Source organism: Manacus candei, unplaced genomic scaffold (genome assembly GCF_025592945.1).
Source record: "Manacus candei isolate 608988 ecotype Guabito, Panama unplaced genomic scaffold, ASM2559294v1 h1tg000017l, whole genome shotgun sequence".
NCBI classification, from domain to species: domain Eukaryota; kingdom Metazoa; phylum Chordata; class Aves; order Passeriformes; family Pipridae; genus Manacus; species Manacus candei.
The window spans coordinates 28,623,613-28,647,152 of NW_026138065.1; the positions used below are offsets into that span (position 1 = coordinate 28,623,613).

The following is a 23,540-nucleotide window of genomic DNA, read 5'->3' on the forward strand; positions in this document are numbered from 1 at the left end:
AGATGAAGGTACTTAATTCACTCACCTGTTTTTCCCCCTCCTTTTCCCAATAATTAAATTCCCCCACATATTATACAGAGATCCTGACAAAACCTGAAAGCAATTGAATACATCACTAAATTCATGAGATGCAAATGACCTCAACAAACAGTAAAGAACAGCCTCTGACTTGAAGCCTGGTGCAGAGTGCTCTTAATTCCCTCTGCTGCCACTGCTTCTTATGAGGAATTCTGCCAGAGAAGATGATCAGTCGTGGGACTTAAAGAAAGTGCTAATTCCCTCTTTTCCAGCCTCTTACAACTTTTTGTCTTCACACCTCCTTCCTGTTCTCCCTTAAAACTGAGTCTCTTTTCTCTATCTCATGGATAAAGTCATCACTCCATTTCATTATCTCTAATTCCAGACATCCTGCATTCCTACACTGAAAGTAATCGATGTAAGCCATCAGAGGAAGAAAGAATATTTAAAAATATGCAGCACTATGAAGATGGATGACAGGGCAATAAAACTCAGCACAAGAACAATCTGAACTGGTAAGTTTGCCTAATTTAGAAGAACAGCAAAATCTTTACTTTCTCTCTAAATGCTGATCAACATCACATCCATGAGCCATGTGTGGTACAGAACTTTAAATTGTAATTCATGCATTTCTTCAACAGGAACAATTTCATCTGCAGCGTGAAAGTGATATAGGAAGCCACACTCCCAAAGATGGGAACATATTCTCAAAAGGTGAGGAAGTGGACTAACCTGACCAATAGGTTCTTTTGTCGGGGCCTTTCCTCTTCTAGCAGTGCTCGTGGCCAAAGTGGTGGTTGTTTCCATGACTGACGTGGACATCTCAGACTGCATCGCTGTGGCTGTGGACTCGGTTGTCATAGAGGAAGGCACTTCACCAACAAGTCTCACATTTCCTTCTATCACGATGTTGGCATCATTTTCTGCTGCCATATTCAGAACTTTCAAGCCATTGTAGTAAAGACCAGAGAGCTGGCCTTGGAAAGGGTGGCCACGTTCCTTGCCTCCAATTTTTATGGTTGCTTGGCTATTGAAGATTGTGAGCTGACGCCCTGTGAAGATAATATTATATACATGCAAATATGTTGACTGTGAACACTATACTCTACACGAGTGATAACAGATTGTCATGGGGTGAAAAATGAGAGCAATAAACTATAAGAAAAGGATTTGACTCATAATTCATTGCTTTTTAATGAGGTGTCCATGAAATGCATAAATTTTGAAGGCATTTTTGTGTTTATTAATTTACAACTTTTTGGGATTTACATGTTTTTTGCTAAAAGGCCAATCAAATATACTTGCAAACGTGTTTAGCACTACGTGTGATACCCCTCTCCCTGAAAGCAGTGTTAACCTTTTGGTGCGCCTCAAGAATGCCAGGTTTCTAATTCCTTAAGATAACTTTTTCTTCAAGTCTGCCCACATTTAAAAGTTTTTGTTTTGTTTGTTTTTTTTTTCCCATGCAATGCAGCATAGAGCCTATAGCTTTATGTACTTGTGAGTTTATGTATGTATAGACATATACAAATATGTATATACACACAGACAAAGTTTATATATATGCCAACGAGTCATTAGGTCAAGTAAATTTTAAGGAATTTATGCAGTAATCTGTCACATCTCTATATAAGTGAATGTTTACATTTTTAATTGTTTCCTTTTCATATTTAAATGTTTATTTTCCTTCAACATACACACTGAAAAGAAACACATGGTTCGCACTGAGTATCTCAGAGGCAGATTCAAAAATAGATGTCTGATTGGCTTTCAGCAAGGCTATCAATTAAAATAAAAGATTTTAGATGTAAAAGCGGCTTCAGAAATGATACACATACCAATGGAGAAATCATGGCACATTTCCATTAAACAGAGAAATCCTCAGCAACAGTACCACTCTTAGTAAATAGAATAATCACTTTAGCAGATTGGTTTCTGCTCACAAAAAGCATGCACACAACTTTAAGTTCTGTTTTAATTAGTGTTTGTTCCAAAATCCCCTTAGAAAGTTGCAAACGTTAAAGGGACTTCATTTTGATTGGCAATTCATATTGCCCACTATTTAAGATACCTAAAGTTTAAACAAATTTTTTTTCAGGACCATAATGAAGATATCATAACTACACATATTTTTAGTTAATAATTTAGATGCTGGAACATGTAATATAATCTATGAATGATTTATAATTTTTGGTTAATGTTTGCTATGAGTACCTTCATAGATTGAGTTAGTGGATTATATTTAACAGTCCCTTTAACCTTAAGTTAACAGGGTAAGATTATTAAACAGCTGGTACTTCTAGAAATGTATAGAAATTATTATACAAGGTATGCAAATATTACTCTATATTTTACTTTTTAAAATTTGTTTTAATTTAGTTTTACTGAAATTTATTTTTTATGTTTATTAGTGTTACAATGAAGTACTACTTGGTTATGTTCAAATTATTTTTTTATTTGAAGTTTTAATCAATGTTTTTTACCTTTGTCGAGTAGCCATTCATCAACTACTCGACCAAGTCGATATGGAATTCGCTGTCTAGCAATCGCCAGGCGCTCGTTATCATTGTTTCCTTTAAAGTTTAAAGAGACATTTCATTGGTTAAAATCTGTAAGGTCAAAGGTTAAAAGTTAATACTTAAATCTTGAGCTATACAGTTGCCACATGATTTTTTGAAATTTGGAATTTTAAAAAGTGCTACCTAGAACATTTCATGGTTCAGACTTTTCATTCATTCATTTATTTTATTTTAGCAAACAAAATTATTCCTATGTTAATTGAAAATTAGAAATCTGCATTTGAGCTAGGTTATTAAACTTATGTTATAGACAGACCCAAAAAAACAAATTTAAACATCATCGAATGGCTTTACAAAAAAATGATAGTTGACCTCAGGGTTTTGTCTTTTTTGATGTTTCTTATTAACTAGTTAAACATGTTCAGGTGAAACAGGTTTAAGTTTTCAAAAGACATCCAACCTCTCACTCCAGGTTAGTCATTTAAAGAAGAAGAAGAACAAAGCTGTTAATCACCATCTAAGGCACACTTACTTCTGCTGTCTAGTAATAGTCCTGCTGTACTTATTCCTAAGCAGAAAAAAAAAATACATACTTCTTTGCTTCATTTAAATAAAAACCGGAGATTCAAATATATGGTACAGAACAGACCAGGGTATTCACAGTTTGTACGTTCTCTTAGGACTCATTCACAATGTCTTGAAGGAACACCAAGGCTTTGACAAAAGTGACTTCTGAAAGGTAGCCTGGTTCTGAAACATGGATGTGCTTGAAAATTTAGCAAGAAGCCATCTGTAGTGAGGTTTCATAAGTTAAGAACTAAGCAGAAGTCGGCAATGCAAAGGGTAAACTTGTCATATTTGCAAACCATTATCTATTTTCAGTCTGTGTAAAGATCTTTGATTTCTTTAACTAAAATAATGAGATAAAATAATGCTGGTATGATCAGAGAAATAGCAGATAAGGAATAATTAGCAAAACAATTTAAATATTTATTTCTAATTATAGTTTTTTCATTTGATGTAGGTGTGATCCCTCAGAAAATCATATCTTCTACTTAGGAGAATGGCAAACCTAAAGACTTCCTTCAATGTATAGGTTTTTGGTGGCAGTAGAGTTTTAGACCAACAATACCTTTTTCTTTCATTGTATTGGTTCATATTAGTAAAGAATCTGAGAGGTAGGAAGAGCCAGATGAGTAAAAAACAGTCATTCACAATTCATGTCCAAATCCAAAGTCAATCTTATTATTATTGTCTTTGACTTCAAAATCCACCAAATAAACCAATGCATCAAGTCCTGTATCCGCAGTGAAAATGTAAGCACACGATGCAGTAAGTCCACATAATGTTCAGAAAGATGTGTTCTTGATCTAGAAGGATCCTACTGCTAATTATCAAATGAAAATATTGTAGAAATTCAGGAGATCAGTGTTCTAGTTTGACAGACAATTACAAGTCATAACAGGCTTGCAGTATAATAGCCCCCCAAAACTGCAAAAGAAACACCTTCTGTGCCAAAAACCATGGTGATTTTATGCAGATTCTTATCCTGCAGTGATATAAACTGCTATTTGCTATGTTTCATGCATCCCTCATTTGGTTTAGCATGGACATAATTTGCTATGCCAGAAGCAGACCTATTTTCTTTTGAGACGATGGCTTTTTCCTACTCACTTTCCAATACAGAATCATAAAATGGTTTGGGTTGGAAGGGATATTTGAAGACCATCTAGTCCAATCCCCCTGCCACAGGTAAAGACATCTTTCACTAGGTCAGGTTAAAAAGTGCATGGACACGTGTGTGTGTGTGTGTGTGTGTGTGTGTGTGTGTGTGTGTGTGTGTGTGTGTGTGTGTATGCGCGTATATAAAATATATACATTTTTCTCATATGTACATTTTCCTCCGTTCCCAACTTTCAGAAACATTTTATGTAAAGTAGTATTTTACTGAAACTTTCCCTTTCCTATTTCTCCAAGAAACTGAAAATTTAGAATAAAACACTTCGGAACACAACTACTGTGATGATGTGAGAATACAGAAAGTTTAATTTTTTTTCCCCTGTTGTGATCTTTCAAATTACTTCCCTTCATCCTGGGCTCTTTCTTTTACAAAAAACTTTTTGTGACTAAGTAGAAATTTGAGAAGTACAAGTAAAAGCATAAGAAATGTCATATGACCAACATAGGAACAAAAATAAATGGTATGATTCTCCATGTTTCTGTTCTGGATTATCTTCAATTAAAATATGTACATATTTATGTACACCTAAACCAATGAGTTAATAATTTATTTTCTCTGACAGTCAGTTACTTTTAACACATTTAGCTTTTCAGTAAGATGTTTCTACAATGTTTATTGAGGCATTATCAGTTGAGTCACTAAGTGAGAGAATGTCCTGTTTCCAAAAGGTTTCCTTAACTTAAAACAAATGAATCATAAGATTTAGTTGTGGTTGGGTACTTTTCTTTTTTTGGTGTGTTTTTGGTAATCTATATTTAAAAAAATTAAAATTGGTGGAGTGGGTGAGATTCTTCTATTAAAGTTATAAGAAAAAGGCTAAGTAGTTCAGAAGAGGTTTGTGGGAATAAGGAATCTGCTAACATAATGGGAAAAAGTCCTATGGATAGACGTCATCATTCACTCATCAACACAGTCATCATTCACACACTGTTACTCACTGGATGCCTTTCCTGAACAAATGCTCTCCAGAACTCAGAGGAACAGTTATGTCAAAGGGAAACACTGTTCACAACTGTGTATATTGGGAAGGCATTAAACTATGTTGTTATTCAACCAGCAGGTGTAAATCAGGTGTATTTGGTAGAGGGACCCTCTGCAATCACCAGACTGGATCCTTAATGCTCTTTCACCTCTCTACTGTAATTCCATTACTAACACAGGATTTATTCTAGACAGGGTTTATTCCTGCCTCCACTGTTACTAGTTGGCAGCTGCTCCAGAACATCTCTATGGTAATCGTGGAAACTCCTCTGTGAATTAACAGCATAAATTTAGTCTTGGCCAGCTTATACATTTCTTTGAATTATTTCATTAAAACATACAGTATGTATGTTTTTTGAGAATATTGCACCCTATTATAATGTGACTCTATCAATAAATTATGTTTTATACTAACTGCAGCAGCCTTTCACCACTGGGAGCAAAATTTAAATGAAAAGCAAGGAAATAACAATTTGATTTGTAAAGGTCACACAAAAAATAATTGCTGATTACATTAGCCCATTCCTCATCAGAGGAAAACTGCATATCAATTTGACACTATTACATTAGCTTAAATTCTTCTAGTGTATAATAAAAATGGAAGGGCTAGGGGGAAATGGTGTGGAACTTATCCAGATTTAGTTTCAAGGAGAACACATAGGTTTAGTAATGATGAAAGTAGTAGACACATAAGTAACTTTACAACTACATTAAAAAAATTTACATGTAGCATTGAAAATAATGGAAACAACATTAAAAGCAACAAATATCTATTAATACATCCTGAAAAACAAGTATCTTTTCAATAATTGCTGCTTCTCAAACAGTTGGTTTGGGTCATACACTCAGTTTCAATGAATCTAGACAGCCCCACTGAATTCAGTAAAACTGTGTGAATTTCCTTCATCTTATACTCTCATCCCCAGTAGAAAAATCATAAATACCAAAGTTTGTTTTTCTCAGGAGTATTCAGTGCACGTTTTTCTACCTTTCTTTATTTATGCTTGTTTTTTACCAATATGGTGAACCACGAGGAACTTCTTCGGTAAACACAATTCCAGGAAGGTTAATAAATTTTTTCATACTCTAAATAAACCTGTGGCTTTAAGATTTTATTTCTGCTACCCATCTGAAAGATTAAGTGCCCTGGCAGGGATCCTTTCAACCGTAATTCATATAAAACAACCTATATGCCTAAACTTTAATTGTACACAGCTATGTGACTATCCAGTATTACTCTTGGGTATATGGCTAAGATTTCTTTGATTAAAAAAGCTGTGTAGAAATGATTCACTCAGGGTGTGCACCATGACATTGTCCAACCTGATTGAATTCTAGCTGGTTTCATGCTTTTGCCAAATAGATAATATTTTGTCACAACAGACTGTTAATTTTGTAGGGGCAGAAAGTCTTCAAGGGAATAACAATAATTCTAAAGAATCAAGGTAGGCAGAGAGGAGAAGCAAAGGTCAAATCTTTGAGTCACAGCTAAATCTTGTGTCACGATTGAGAAGAAACAGTCAAAAAAAAAAAAACTTTAATCATACCTTTATATCTATAGGTCAGCTGGGACAAACCAACTGTGTGAACTTCACTAATATGTATTTTATCCCTGCTGATTTATTATATTGTCAGGGCTGGAGTGTAATTCTATTTTGTGCTCTGAAATAAAGGTGTCAGTTATTGATGTGAAATAGCAGCATCCTTGAAAGAGAATAAGTAAGAAGGTTGAAAACTGAGAGTCTGTGAAGAACAACCTAGACTAGAGAATATTTTCTTTGAAATAAACCCTTTAGCAGAATACAAATTCACATGGTTAGTGCCAGTGATCTGTTAAGGAAATAAATAACAAAATGATGAAATCCAGGTATATCTCCATTTATAAACTACCCTCTCTCCCTAGTTTTGTTCGTCATGATCTTGACACTGCTATTTCTGAATATCAGAAATTCTGAATATATCTGCAAGAGGAAGACAGAGACCCATATCATTCCTCCAGATGTAGTTAGGGAGGAACTCTGACTGAAGTGTCACCTGCATGGCATGAGAGGGAGCCACAGCAGCTCTGTGATACAGGGGCAAACAGTCCACCATACCATCTGGCCAGGCCAGAATAACCTCAGTAGTGGCCCATACTAAAGTTTTGAATCATCTATTACTATTACTGTGCACACATGTAATAGTGGGCTTGAGACTGGCTGCATGGGGTAGAAGAGAAGTAGTCCAGGTTCGCCTCAGGAAATCCCTGCATTTGTGTGGGGGACACTGCTTTGACCTATACTTTTGCTGAGTGCTTACAGATTTGTCTATGTGGTGTTTGATCCAGGAATGAGCTCTAGATGGATCAGATGAAGACACTTTTTCTGTTGCTATAAGGTGTCAGCTCTGCTTGTTACAATGAATAGATGAGGTATTGGGAGAGATAGAAGAGCATACAGTGGTGAGCCTCAGAAACTATTGTACAAGGAGCTACATATCCAGAAGGCTGATTTGGGCCTCCTCCAGTGTTCAGAGGGAAGGTACACACATAGTTGCAGCATATGAACATTTTGAACAAACCTTACCATCAGCTTGGTGAGGAGATAAAAGCACAAAGAAACTCTCAAGTTACAGAAAGAAGCTGTAGCAAATAAGTAAGAGTGCAGCTCTTCAATGCCTTACCTTTTTGAGAAAATTTAACCTATAAAGAGAGAAACCACCATGAGGTATCACTTCTCCAAACTTTGAAGTCATCAAGCCTGGCAAGTTTATATTAAATGACCATAATATAATATGACCCTTTTCACCCTACAGGAACACCCAAATTCCTTATAATGAATTTTAAGCATCCAAAGACACTATTTTCTCCCAGAACGACTGATAGCAGTCTTCACAGCAGAGTAAAATCTCTCACTGGTGGCTTATAAAACTGCTAAAAACAAAGCAAAACTCAGGTTGCTTTACAGAATAATACAATTATCACATTTGTTGAAAGATGAATGTGTAAGTTGATTCCCATTCCACTTATCCTACAGACTGTACCAAAACATCCTATATTCACCTGTAAGCTCCTTGTTTCATGCTTGCATCTAAACAAACTAAGTCATAGTTTTACAACTTTCTACAGGATAAAACTGAGAACTCATTAACCTCTCAGAGAGAGCTGAACCTTCACTTCAAATCAACTGTTTCTGCCCTGTTTTGCTTTTTTATTATTTTGCACTGGATTAATGAGTAATTAAATGAAGAATATGCTCTTCCTGGTTCTTACTTCCTCACTATAATGCAGCACCTGCCTGAGTTTGTGCAGTGCTGGATCACTTACTTTGAGAAATTGGTGTATTGTATCAAAAACAAGCAAGAGAAGATGAAAAGCAACAAGAAGCAGATAAAAAACCATAAGATTTCTCTGATAAATTAGAGGTCATATTTTGTTACCAGGAGTTTTAAAAAGATCCTTTGTGTACTGCCTGTGCAGTATTTAAGGAGCTAATATTGTATGACTGCTGCTAAAATAGGCAGGAAAATTGATAGAAATCATTAAAGAGGAAGATTAAAGTATAAAAAATGAATTGTTATAAGTACAGTACCATGCCCCACATCACTCCAAGAGTGACATTTTGCAGATCTCCAAGGTAAAAGGACTCTGAACTGTTTCTAAATCATAATGTCACAGCATTTAAGGTTACTTTTCCTATAGAAATTTAACCAGAAATTGTCTATAATCAGTTTCTTATTCAATAGATTTTCAACAGCTGGAAAATGGATGATATTTCAACCCTATTGCATCTAAAATTAGCTAGATCTGAGATAGCAACTACTGAATGTGTTCTACTGACTTTTGCCCAGGTAGCAATCTGGATGATCTTCATTTCATGTTAGCAAAGAAGTGCTATATAGAATGTCTCTTGACAGAAATAATACGTTATATAAATGAACAATGGCAAATGGGAAGCACTGTGCTCAGCTGTCATTTTAAATTCCTGTTGGGCTGTAATGCCATGAGTATCCAGTATTCAGGTAGAAGTCATCAATAAGAAAGGTCTTATTAACTGTGTGGTAAGCCTCCCAATTAAGTTTAATCACCCTGTAAGTTCTGATGTCAGAACAGGACAAACTGTCAAAAGGTCATTGCTCATATCACTGCATTTTATTGCAGTCAGTGAAAGGTTTTGGGACAATCTAGCTATTTTTCTCTTATGTCATTTGTGGACATTTTGCAACATGAAAAGTTATCTGAAACGATTTAAAAAATCTTCTGGAGTTAAATTCTGCTCTTGCTTTTGTGGTTGACAAGAGAAAACAGAGTATTGGCCTTCAGTTGTGATCATCAAAGCTACTGCAATTGGGCAGCTCTAGCAGACTGTTCAAAGGCAATGCAGGTGCAGTGAAGATAATGTCATGCTCATTACATGACCAGATTCATAAAAAAAGGTAAGAAATCCAAAGCAGTCAGCATCAACCCTCATCAACAGCACACAAACTCACTTGACTGCAACTGTAAATTTTAAAAACGTTGAGTTTCATGTTCTTTCACAAAGCACGAAAATGCCGGAGTTAACTCCCACTGTGTCCTAAAGTCCTGGACCATACAGGTACTTGGTGACACTCACTGCATCTGCCCAGGCTGTGTCAGCTCGTTCTCCTAGGGACAAGCATGATTACACACAAGCCAATGGAAACAAAACTGAGGTCATTATTTGGACAAGCCTTTGCCAAGCAGAAGAAACCAAATGTGCCCATACAGATAGAAAATGGCATTTAAGAGATAAAAATCTGTTCTATGTCAGCAGTGCAGCCAAAAAAAAAGTAGCCCTTGGCCAAAGTGAGCTCCAGACATTCAATTCTGTCTAAAAGTGGCATTTCAATTTGTGTATTTAAGCCTTGCAGACATTTTACTATAAAAGAATAATCTATTTCAATGGAAAGGTTTAAACTTGTACATATAGGGGTTTTTTAATGCTTTTGGCAAGACATAGAAACAGAAACTGTAAATATTAGAAACAGATGCTCACTGAGATAAAAGCAGAGGAGTGCTTTAGGACTGAAGAACTATAACAAGCAGTCCACCATGCAATGGCATAATGGCCGTGGGTAGACTCCCAGCAGTGATTTAATTTTTTTCTCTTAGAAGTTGAAATAAACTGATTCCCTATTTATAAATTTAAAAGGAAAAAAAAAGTTTCACTAATATTTCCCGTTTAAATTAATCTGTGTTATGTAACATTTCACTATAACATTTTATGAAATGCAGCTCATTTTTTTAAATCTGCAAAGCATTTCCAAATAGCGAAGTATTATCCCCTTGTCATTATGCTTGTGGTTGTTCACTTTGGCTGAACACTAGGTATCCACGGAGTCTGCGCCCAGTTCCCCAGGGAGAAGGGAAGGCGGGGGGAAGGGCAAAAGAGGAAAACAAAATGAAACTACTTCAGGGCTGCTAAGGAAAATTCTTTATATTTACACCAAGATAGAAAAAAAAATTATAAGCGATATGCATACAAAGAAGAACTAAAAATAAAGATACTTCCCACACAACCGACGCCTTTCTTCCCCCCAAAGGAACTGACCCGAAAACCACTTCGCTCAGTGCCCGGAAGAGAAGAGAGAGAGTTCTCTTCCTTCCATCTGTTTATATATCTGGGCTGATATAACATGGTATGGAATATCCTGTTCCTCCTGGGGAAAAGGAAGTGTCATTTAACTACACAAAACCACTACAATCTTTTACCTCATTTTTTTGTGCAGTATAACTTAAAATACTGAGAAATGTTGTGAAATGTTTAATTTTGTTTTGAAATTATGATTTTAAAGAGAATTGAAAACTGTATTGCTCAAAGCACTACATTCCTATGTTCAAAACTCTTCTATAGTTCCCTTCTGGTATGATTTAGGAAGTTCTCAAAGAAGGGAAAATAAAGTTACACTAACACATTTATCACTCTCCTGAAATCTGTGCTTCATGACTCCTTGTATTCTCTAAAACTGGGAGAAAGACCCACTCCTGAGTAAAGGGGGAATAGGTGGGGGAAAGGCTGTCAGTGTTGTCACAAACCACTCCCACGTAAAGTCCATTTTAGTGCGTCCTATTCCGCAAAAGTCCTTAAAGGCACACTGACCACAGAAGCAATTCTTGAGGGCCTTACTAAATCATGACCTGAAAATGTCTTTGAAGCCACAGGTCTCTTCTTGGATATTTTCAGATGACAGATGGTGTCAAGGTAGCCTTGAGCAACTGGAAGAGAAAGCCACCAACTCCAGTGCCAGACCTAACACGTATGGATCTGACCTGCACCAGCTAAAGCAAGATATCCCAATTCATTAAGTTCTTTTCCAGAACACACTGTTTTATGAGGAGCTCCCCTGTTTCAAAGTTAACAAGGCACATTTTGGATGGGCAGTGCAAAACTGGCAGCTAACTTGCATGTAGGCCTAGATTTATTGGCCTGATTTTCAGAGTAAATATGAGTTGAAACACCCGAATGAAAAAACAATCAATATTGAACCATTTAAGCATATATGAATTTGCAAGGAAATATGTAATCACTAGTCAACTGTCAATACATTTACTTTTTCATTTTATTTTACAACAATCCATTTGCTGATGCAATATCCAAAAAGTAGACTTGACTTATACTTTGAAACACTTGTGAAATGTTAAATGGGAAAAAGAACAACTTTTGAAAGAAAATAGCTCTGCTAGCACAATTTACACATCTACTTTTTTCTCAGGAAACCACTTGACCTTTTAAAAACATACTGAGACCCACTATGTTGAAATTAAATAAGGATATTATCATCTTTCCAGCTTTATGAACTCTTGTAACTTCTCTAACACGAAGCTCTAATGCATTATTAAAATATAATGTAATATGCTATTTAAATTATTTTTATTTCTAAATGATGGTACTGGGAAAGGTGAAGTATTAAATAAGCATCTAATTCTAAGCAGATAATACGCTAACAGCTAAAACATGCAGATGACTTACTAATAAAATATTAACACATTCCAGCTTAATAAGCGTATTTCAGGATAAAAATTCAGGACTTCAGGCAGAAGGACTACCTCAGTCCATCAGTCTACTGTCCATCCTCACCCATGAAAGTACTGGCATGGACTCAGCAGATTAGATGGGAAAAAAAAACTGCCTACCATCCCTGCTTTTGTTAATATGTGCACAGATTTTTGTAGAACGCTAAATTTACAAACAAATTTTCATGGCTGAGGTATATTCAATTAGCACTAATATATGTCTAACTGCCAGGATGGGTTGTTACCATCAGTAAAGTACAAGGCTAAAACACGATTCTGACAAAGATAGGAGCAACATCCCATTTTGTTTTCTGCACAGAACACCCATGGTACTCATATCCATAGAGCAATGAGAGATAAGGGAAGTCTACAGGCAGCAGATTATTCTGACACGCTGTTACAACATGGCTCATCTCTCCAGCTCAGCTGGAAAAGCTGTACACAGTCTTACCCCTTAGAATGCTCTTTAAGTAAAGTCAGCTACTGGAAAAATTACATGTAACAAACTGGGAGCCATCAGATAGAATGGATATGTGAGTAGCTAACTAAGAGTCATTTTCCTAGCTACAAGGACTTATGGATGTATAAATATATGAAGCTGAGAAAGATGAAGATAAATGATACATTATGATTAATATTTTCAGTATTCTTTTTGCTCTTTTGCAGGTACATTCTCAGTTTAATGCAATAGGACTGACATGCTTAAGGCATTGTGTAGCTGCTGTTTAGCACAGTAATGTTTCTGGATATAGAAATTATACCTGGAAACATTATTTTTTCTGGTCTGACTTGGTTAATTCCTGGAAAGTTATAGTTATATCTGCATTATGAACACATTCCTACCAGAGCATTATTCTTATATTGATAATACATTCCTAATAAAGATGTAGGTGTAATCTGATCTGCACACCACAGGATATGACTATTGACCCACTAGATCCTGTATTCAGCCATAAAACTATTCTTTGGTTAATTCATAACCTGTAACGGGCTCAAACAGGACTTCCAGGAAAATATCTTCTCCTAATGTGATGACACACCACAGAGGAAAATCTGTCAGTAGTGAATTCCAAGGCTCACTGTTGAAATTATGTGCTCTATATTTTCTATGTATTTCTTAGTTTTGGTTACAGCTTTCTAGGAACATCTAAAGAGTACTGTAAGCATATATTGTTTTATCCTGCTGAAAGCACTTAAACTGTAATCAAGTCACTGCGTAGTTTTCCTTTTTGACACTATAAATCACTTGAGATAGTGCCTCTTTGGGGATCTTGTTAAACATGCACCAATTTGGTTTTTTCTATGGAACCAGAGACCTCAGGTACAGAGTTTGATACCTGTTCCAGAGCTGATTTCCAAGTGCTGTAAAGGGCAATAAAATCCTTCCCATTTCTTAACCTTTTAGCCTTTTGTGCCCACAAAGTGATTTCCATGAACTCCTTTGTCACAGCATCGCATAATATCTCATACAGAGCAACCTGGAAGACGAGACCCCCGCAAGTGTCTTCCTGGAATGATACTTTCTCAGGACATTGTCTACATTGCCATAACCTTTCCTCCTTCACCTTAGACTCCTGCAACTTTCTTCAAATCCTCCTGGCTTCCCAACCAATCACGTCAGCACATTGCATTTGCCCTGCTCTCTCTATTATTTACCACTTTTCTTGTCTTTATAACAGTCACACATCATCAGCAATGACTTTATGCAGACTTCAGTGCCATTTATAAAAGTGTTAGGTATTTTTGAGCCAGCAGAGAACCCCAGTGCATGTGTTTCTGGCCAGTGAATGCTCCTTGCTGAGGACCATCAGTTGTATGCAATACTGAGCTTATTAGCTCAAGTTGACTAATAAAAAATTAACTATATTGACTGATCATCACTTCTTTGAAGAGTATCCATCAGCTTTTGGACTGACAATGAGAGGTGTGGCTGTGATATGCAGGCTCCCTAAAGTCATTGCCACACTGCATGCTGCAGTACTGCTTCTCTATGGATTGTGATTTGGCTCTTAAAGGATGGTTTTTACACACAGGATACCTATGAGCCCCAGGGAAATTAAAAAGGGGAGGAGGAACCCTGAAACTGAGCCTGAAACTTCTCTGTCCAAATCCTTCATGTGTACCGTATCCTACCACAGCTTTCTGGAGTTGACAGTGCAGCCATAGCACTGTCATGAGTTGGAGTATGTATTTCAGTTCAGACAAAAACACACATAAATTTGCATGGGAGAGAACTACAGGACTAGGACCCTAGAGTGAGATGCTCAAGAATCCTTTGGTTGAAAATTACCATGAGGCAATCGCCATGCTCTGAAAAGGAGAGCATACTTTCAGGATTTAGCCCTATGCAGAGCTATAGTTACATTTTTAGCACAATTTGTTCTTTTGAAAAGGGCATATTTATTCTTATCTCCCTATTGTGCAACCATAATTTTAAAATTTTAAACCAGTGCTCTATTAATGCCCATCAGTTCTGTAAAACAGGAATATCAAAACTCTCTTTAGATATACTTAACTGTGACAATATTGTGTTTCATTCAATTTTTAATGTCCACTAAAGCTGGTGCTGCAACAGAAAATAACACTTAACTCCTTAGAAATAGTCCACTGAGGAAAATAAACCATTCATATCTCAATTAAACTAATTTGTAAAAGCATAATTTCATTGCCTTTAATTCAGCTAACTTCTGCATGTAAAGGGTTGAAATCAGGATGCCCTTTACAAAATGTTTCATGCTTCTGATTCACTGAGAGATACTCAACTTCTGCTTCAAATTTATTTGAAATTATGTATACTACAAAATCTGACTCTTGTGAAGCTAATAAGGGTTCTATAAATCATACAAAGTTGTGGTTTTCTTTTTTCTGACAGGTAGGATAGACTGAAAAAAAAAACCATCCTGTGGTTTAACTGTACTTTGCTAGGGTCAAGGTAGCTCTTTAAACACTTCTTGAATACTCTGAACTTAACTTTAAATGCATGATACAATACAACAGTCCTGTAGAATTGGTTGCGAACAAAGTACCATTAATCTCAAACCCAAAGTATTAAAGCAAAAGTTATTTTGACAGTGTGGATGCTGCAGTTGCAAGATGTTTTCTTCTTTTTTTTTTTAACCAACAGGGGTTAAGACTGAAGAAATCTAATCACACCATAGGATGAAGGGATTGTTGCACAGCTGCTCTCCTACGTTCACATGGTACAAAGGGGAAACACAGAGTCTAAAGAATGCACATACTCACATGTTCCAGACAGCAATGATTTGTGTCCTTCTGGATACCTGCTTAATGAAGTTTGGTCTCTGGAAAATATATCTAGGACAGAGCAGGGTGCTGTTTTCCCTGCTGCAGTATGAATTATAGTGACTGTTTCTGAATTAGTTAGTTTAATGGAAGTTCTTATCCTGAAGACATAAAGTACTATTCTGCTGTCACACCTCATGACACCAGTAAAATATATTGGGGACACATGCACAAATGTGCCGCAAATAAAAAAAAAAACCTCATCTTCCAAGAGCACCTAAAACACAATAGCACTGCAGAGAAATTAATTTTGTTTTCCATATGATAGATTGTCTGGTTGGAAGGCTCAACACTGCATTGATTTGTTCTGTCCTGAGAAAGGCTCCCATTTCAGACTGACTTCAGGGTTGCCCCAGAAGCTAATGGAAACAAACTGCATTGCAGAAGGAGCACACGGCAGAAGTACATTGTCATACTCTGATCTTGCATGCTCTACCAGCCACTGGGAGCTTTAATATCAGCCTTAGAGCAAACACGTGTATTCACATCAAGTAAGGGGCACCATCACAAACGTATCAGCCTAAGTGTTACACAAAAGTCATTTTACTGAGGGGATTGAGTAACCGGTTTGACTTAGTGAGTGACATGTTATATATATAACGTCCTGTGTAATGAGATAGTTATGAACCCACCAGAGGCTGAAAGGAAAGAGAAATAAAGGAATCTGGTGTTCAAAGCTTTGTGTTGACAACATGGTCCTGCCACAGGGAGAGAAAAGGAGAATGAAAAGTATCTTTTAAGTCACTGATCCTGTCAGAGATACCAGCATTATATTGTTAAGGAAACTAAGTAGCTAAAATTCCTTGGTAAAGAATTTTATTGAATTGTTCTCTTCTTAACCAACATGTTAATCCTCCACTTCTAACTTATCCTACTACACTGGATAAGTTGTGATACTGCAGGTTACACAGAAAACCTATGCCAAGACAAATAAAAGTTCGTAAAAGAATCTCAAAGTATTGGCAATATTTCATCTTTTGTGATCTGACTTTTGGGGATTGCTAATAGATAATGGCCTTCTTGAAGAGGCAAAAGGGACCAGCATGGATTTGCCATACTTCATTCTGAGATCTGTTTTCATTTCCACTTTCTTTCTCTAACTTGAATATGTACAGCTTGTGGTCTCCTTCAGATATTCCATTTCCATATCATTCTGTGCCTAATTATGGTAAGCAGCCCATCCTCTGCCACAAGACACAGAAAGAGCAGATATCTGTCTCTTCCAGTATTTTAGAACAGCTTTTTCTAAATCACCATTCATTTAACATTTTCTTTCTCCTTCTATTATGCTGCCTTGCTGTATTTAACTGAAAGGTGTTATACCTTCTGTGATCAAGTAATGACAACTGTGCCACACATTTTATCAAGATCTGAATTTAATTACAGGATCTATCAAGCCTAAGAAGGGATGAGCCTTTGTATTTCGTCAGGATATCCAAGATGAAAAATAAAGGAAAAAAAAAATCTTCCTGCAGACTTAGAGAGGCATTATTATAGAGCATTATCTGACAGAAAGACCTGATAAGCTGTCAAATTAAAAATCTGATTTGGGAAACTTTAGTGAAACCACTTTTTGAAAAGAGACTTACTGTAGTGTCTTGTTTGGGTATCACCTAGGCTCTTTATTTAAAGATGACAGCAGGATAGAACAATTTCATTATCTCTCAAAGGGCAGCAGTGCTTTTTTAAAAAAATAATTCATTGACTTTGGGTAAGCTGCAACAGAGGCTCACCAAAGAGAATGGGAATATAAATTGCCATTTTTCTTAACATCAATCTTTCACATGAACAATAAAATGGTATGAAAAGTGAGACCTGGATACATGCTGAAAAATACATTTAATCATAACCAAGGAGCAGTCAGAGCTGTATGAATCAGAAAAACATGCAAGAAATCAGTTTTGAAATTACACCTCAGCAAAGGGAAGGCAGTACGCTGGCCTAGTTACATCCATCACTTAACTGCTGGTTTGTGTCTCAGTAACTAAGATTAATTTTTCATGTATTTTGATTCCTGCTTCTTCCAAGATAGTTTCTTCGATCTTACTTTACCCTAGAGAACCTGTGCAATTGAGTTTTGAATATTTCCTTGGCTTATTTTTAATTCTCCATGCCATTATTTTACACACTGGTAGAACAACTTCTTTAATTCATGTAATAACTGGACATCATAATATGAGTATAGGTAGATATCAGCTTCCTCGAATATTCATTGAAGATTTTTTCCATATGAAACAAACAAAAAATAATGCTATTTTAGCTTTGCTTTGGACAAGTAATAAAAACATCACAGAACAGTTAATTGTAGTTCACATTTTTTGATTGAGTGATCATGATTTGACTCAAATTAACACAAGGGCAACTAAAAATAAGCCTGTAAATCAGATTCTTGATTTCAAAAGAACAAAATCTGATCAGGTGAAGGAAATCAGATTGTGTAATCAGTATGAGGGGCTGGATTCAGCCAGGAACAACACTTGGAAATTCTATAAGGTAAGGTATTAAAATAATAATTTTTTTTTTAATTTGCATCTGCAAGGTTAAAAATATACAAGGGGAGACCTCATAGATTGACTACATAATTATCTATGCTATTATAGACTATATTAGGAGGTTAAAACCCCAGACTTGATCAGCAAAGAAAGCAGTGGCTTTCAGAATTAGAAAAATAAAAAAATACATAAGTAAAGTTGCCAAAACTTAGGCTCAAAGGATGTTCCAAAGAAAATAAAATAGATTTAAAAGCCAGAGATTCTTAAGTGCTATAAACAAAAAGAGATCATAGAGTCAAGAGGAGTCACTTTATAGTGAGGTTGATGATGATCCAAGGCAGCAGATTTAATTGACTGACAGGAATGTGTCTATGAAAATGTAGATCTCCACAGCTCAAAAAAAAAAGCAATGTCCATATTTTTAATGAACTTGTGGGGTCAGAAATAGAGGAAGATGATCTCTATCCCAAAACTGTAAAATAACAAGCCAGGAGTTTTTAAATACGGCTATCCAATGGGGCATGTTACTTCTTGTATTAGAGAACAGAAAGTGTAATAGCTTTACATGAGAAGAACTAAAAGCCACCCAGTCAAACTATTTAGTCTGACCTTAGCCATACACGATGCTTTAGAACAAATTTGAAAGGAAAGAATTAAAGATATGGAAGTGATTGGAAAATGAGATAAAATGCAAAACTTTACCAAATCATGTTAGACTAATCTAATAGCGCTATTTGATAAGATAAGTGATTTTCTAGATGAAGGAAATGGAGTATATCTAATTTATCTGGATTTCAGTAAAGCATTCAATATGATGCCATGTAGCAAATCATTGATTAACTGTGGAAAAAAAAATTGAGTGCAAAAATTGTGTAGTAAAGAGTGGAATAAAAAAACCCAACAAAGGATAGTATCGAACAAGGATTTTTTTTTCTCTCCTCCTTCCTCTCTCTCATGTAGAGACCATAGCCTAATATCCTGCTTCTGTAGCTATTGACAGGCTTCTGAATAAAAGGTCACACTCAAGGTGCCCATATTCCCAGGATGCAAACCTCTTTCAGGAACTAGTTAGTGCATTGGAATCTTCTTCTTCCTAACACTCCCACTTCATTACGGTGTCTTCTTTAGCTCCTTGGTGAATCATTCACACAGATGACAAACAGTCATTGCTTGTCACATTCAGACCTGCCAATATGTCAACTACACCATATTCTGGTCCTCATGTTCCCCACAATATTACCTATATTTGCAAAATAAAAAGCCTCAAGAAATAGTAGGTGGGTCAGGTCTACCAAAGCTCTCCAAGTATTTTGGAGAGCTGATGCCATCTAGTTGAATGAATGGAAGATCTATGTGTGCTTAAGTCAAGCAAACATGATGATGTAGAACTCAGCATTTAGTTTATCAGGATGAATATTATGGTGAATTTCAAACCTGCATTGGACTGTGCCACTGGAGCTACCACAGCAACCACTGGAGATATGGATGTAAGGAAAACCAGTGGTTTTCCCACAGAAAAACTAACAGGGTGGAACTCCTAAGAAAGTACCTGAGATGAGTTCCAGAATCAATCGTCTTTGCTATTTTCTTCGCTGATCTCAGTACAAAAATGTCGACCACACAATGAAATCTGTAGATTACATCAAAGTAGACATACTGGTAATGCTGAAGAGGCTGCAGATATCAGCCAAGAGGAACAGAGCCCTTCTGAGTTAATAGAAGTGACACTAAAGCTTATACTACAAAGCGTAGGTCACACACTTAAGATATAGGACCAGTCACACCAGTTCTTGCGATAAATTGGGATGCTGTGAGAGAGAATTCACCAGGAAAGAAATTCAGTAGATAGTCACCTGCAGAAAGATATTGGGCTTTTCAGTTCTGAGGTAAGAAAGAGAAAATTAAGATCTTAGAATGCAGAGATGACTGGCAGCATTAATGTCTTCATGTCTTTGCAGGAGGTCCTAGTGTTCTCACTATTCATTTTCAAACACAGGAGCTGTTGAAAACCAAACTAAAAAAAAGCATCAAAAGAAAGTCTATTATGATGAACAGAGAAATGAGAAAACTAGTTTGTGAAAAGACATACAAGAATGAAGTGGGATGAATCTGAAAGTGTTTGAACTGAAAGCAAAAGAAAATTTCTTAAGAGCAGGACTCTTCTCTTAAGTTACCTTCTAAGAAACAATTTATGTAAGAGAGCAGACTTGACCCAGTACAGTTTTCTTTCTCATTTCTTAAGCTCTTCTATCACTAACATAACTTTTAAATAGACATGGGGAAAATAAAGAAATGAGAATGGGGAAAAAAAAATCCAAACCTTTAATCCTTTAGAGGGAAAGTGAGTCGTTGATTTAAATAGGTTCCATCAACGTTTCTGTATCATTCTAAACATTCTCAGAACTTACTTGGTTTTTGACTGATAATACAAATAATCCTTTAGCTGTCTACAGCATTAAACCTTTGTCTTGAGCCAGTGCAATCAATTAAAAATATTTTCTATGAAAATTCAAATGATCTCACCCATGTACATTATCTTTCTTAGATCAACTTTGCTTTTACTGTTATACCTTTTTGGGGTTTTTTATACCTTTCATTTTGTTTTTTCATTGCCCAAAGGAAGCATATTTTTTATTTTTTCTTTGATTCTTCAGTCACTAACTTTTTTCTTCTGTAGTAATCTTGAAATCATCTCTAGAGCAGCCTGCATGTATGGTTTCTAACTTTTATTAAAAAAAAATGTTATTCAATATATAACAAGGTTTAAATGATCATACTTCCATTGAAAATAAAGTGATTTACTCCTTTGATTTTCATTAGGTGGGAATCTATGCCTCTACTCCCCCTAAGCTAGAATCTGATCCATCAGAGAACTCAGCCTTTGCCACCAGGGTTGTGTAATTTTTTCCTGAATATTTTCACATATGTTAAAGACTTTTTGCAAATCTATAAACCCCCAAAAGTATGTTAACTCATTCATATTTATGCCCCATTATCTCCTATCAAACCAGAGTAGGTTTAACTATAAGAGTTGTTACCAGCAGATCTCCCAGATGGAGACTTCAGCATAAACAGAACCCCTGGGGGATGTAACTCCATGGACACATCAAAGGCCATAAATAACACTGATGAGTTTTGCTTTCCAAATCAGGGAGGATGAGCCATTACTTGGTAACAAAGGAACTACTGACTTAGCTGGTATTTTTCCCATTCTCCTTTTACTAATTCCATAGACTAAATATTTTAGAGCAGCATCTCCCACATCTAAAGCCTGATTTTATACATATGGCACAAATTTATCCATAAAGTGTTCACTTGCACTGTATAATTCATCTTCTATATATTCCCAGATGGAGAGTTCCTGAGAAATCCTCCTGTTTTTTCCAAACATTGTTATCTCCAAGGGAAGTAAAGTATTATGAGGTGTCCTTGTTTCATCAACACTGCTAGTTTCTCACAGCAGGAAAATGACATACAAAACAGGAGACATGGGGCAGTATGTGTTTCACAGAGGTTTAATTGCTGTGAACAGAACTTAACTCTTTTCCATTGCACTTCCCTCCTGGATAGAAAGGCAGTTTTTATTTTGTCTTTGGAAGCATTGTCCTTACCAAGTTTGTAAGCTTTGCAGTTTATCAGATGAGGACATTCCTTATATCCTCTATGTCTACCATCAAGACTGATTGATGACAGATCTGACTGCAGGAGTTGAAACTCTGACCATAGCAAAGGAAAGCACACAAGAGAGAACCAAGATACATTCTTCTATCCAAAGAAGGAATAAAAGGGTAAAGGTGATGTGTTACTGGACAAATAAATAGCAGTCAAAAGGCTTATATTATTTTAGCCTGGAAAGCACCCTAAAAGTCCTGTGTCCTAAGTGCAGTGGACAGGGAGGTTTGAAAACTTACCCTATGGCACATGCAAGGCAAGGCAAATACTAAGTGATCATCTACTTGTTAGGTTCCTACATCGCCTTGACCATAATAATTTTGCATGAACGTGGTGATAACAGGCTGACTATCCATTTTACTGGAATATTTAAAGATACGTTTGTGAAAGGGTTTGAGAGCTCTCCCTACTACCACACTTATACCTGAAAAGCATCTCTGATTCTCTTCAGAAGTGGCTGTAGGGGCTTGAATTTGGAAGCTATTTCTAAGCCAATAGTGTGCAAGTTAGGCAAGTACGTGGATTGCTTGGGAAATACTGGAATCCATTCATAGAGAAACAAATGTACCGACACAAATGTCTCCTGTTAATTTTATAGTCAATCGGAACACAGAAATCAAGACAAATGGATGCCATTTACCCTAAATAGGATACATGGCAATAGCTGACTCCTAGCATCTATCTTAAAGCCAGATGTAACCCATGAAAAGACAACAGACCCTTTTCCTATTTTCCAGAATACAGGGACTAAGAGAAGCATTTAAATGCCATGCTCCCTTCCACTAGCCCTTGGATGTTCTGCAATAACAACCTTTAGCCCATAGATCCAGAGAAAGTCCCTAAAGACAATGTGTGACCTCAGATGTCTAACCTTATGTGATAAAGCAAAAAAACAAAACCAAAACAAAAACATTAAAAAAACCCCCAAACCAACCAACCAAAGAAGAACAGAATTATTCTGTATTATACCAAAGCCCTCAGGGTTTCAGCTGGCAATTGCCTTATTTCAGAGGTACTTGGCATTAAGCATAATGTCAGGCTGCAGTTTGATCTTCTGCCAGCATACATGGGCTCTCACACAGGTTCTTCTTTGGTGTATATGCTCAATCACAATCTGTACTCCCCAATCACAGAGATACATCTGTTCCAGCAGTCTGGCAGTGTTTTGGACAACCTCTTTAGAGCAAACAATATGAGTGACATGCTCATGCTGTCAAATCTCAGTCTGTTAGGCACATCCCTGACACATCCTGACCCATGGGGTACGTGAGGGCAGCTGCAATAAAGTTATGCTTTTCTAAGGCTGACCAGAGATCTGGAGGTGACTGGGAAGGCTTCATTTTAGATATTTGCCTACATCAGACTGTATCTTCCAAATTGCTGCAGGGTTCCAGGAACTGCTAAGCATTCCTAGTAGATTGAACAGCTTTGAAACCATAGATAAGTTGGCCAATATCTAACAGATCATTTTCTATCCAGAAAATTCTGCATCAGTCTGATTTATGATGGAAATCTTGAAGAGTAAGTTGCCACTGGTAAAATGATTAGTTGTGCTGTGTGTTTTAATAGAATCAGCATTGGGCAAACTGCCTTTGACCACAGAAAGCATAGAGTTAGTCTCAGAAAAGTGATTCTGAAATGCTTTCAGAAAAAATGGTGGTTATTGTGGCTTTAAAATGTCCTCTGGCTTGTTTTGATATATATTCCCAGACTTATAAAATGTACTAAGGAACGAAAATCAGAAAATTAAGAAAACTGTTTTTCATGTTAATTAGATATGGCTATGAGCACTGCTGTGAGAA

General features: G+C 36.3%; 1 protein-coding gene across 24 annotated transcripts in view; it reads right to left on the reverse strand.

Annotated features, from left to right (window-relative positions):
* The window catches only part of NRXN1 (neurexin 1), a 699,771-nt gene that overhangs the window by 95,505 nt on the left and 580,726 nt on the right, over nt 1-23,540 (reverse strand). For 12 of the 24 annotated variants that reach the window (XM_051783683.1, XM_051783658.1, XM_051783665.1 and 9 more), the window contains 2 exons: nt 2,502-2,591; nt 751-1,070 (listed from right to left, as the gene is read on the reverse strand). In XM_051783683.1, the coding sequence (XP_051639643.1) occupies nt 751-1,070; nt 2,502-2,591 (410 nt within the window). Of the gene's footprint in view, nt 1-750; nt 1,071-2,501; nt 2,592-10,808; nt 10,837-23,540 lie in introns of those variants that run through there. The other 12 variants (XM_051783684.1, XM_051783670.1, XM_051783668.1 and 9 more) reach the window with 2 other exon arrangements.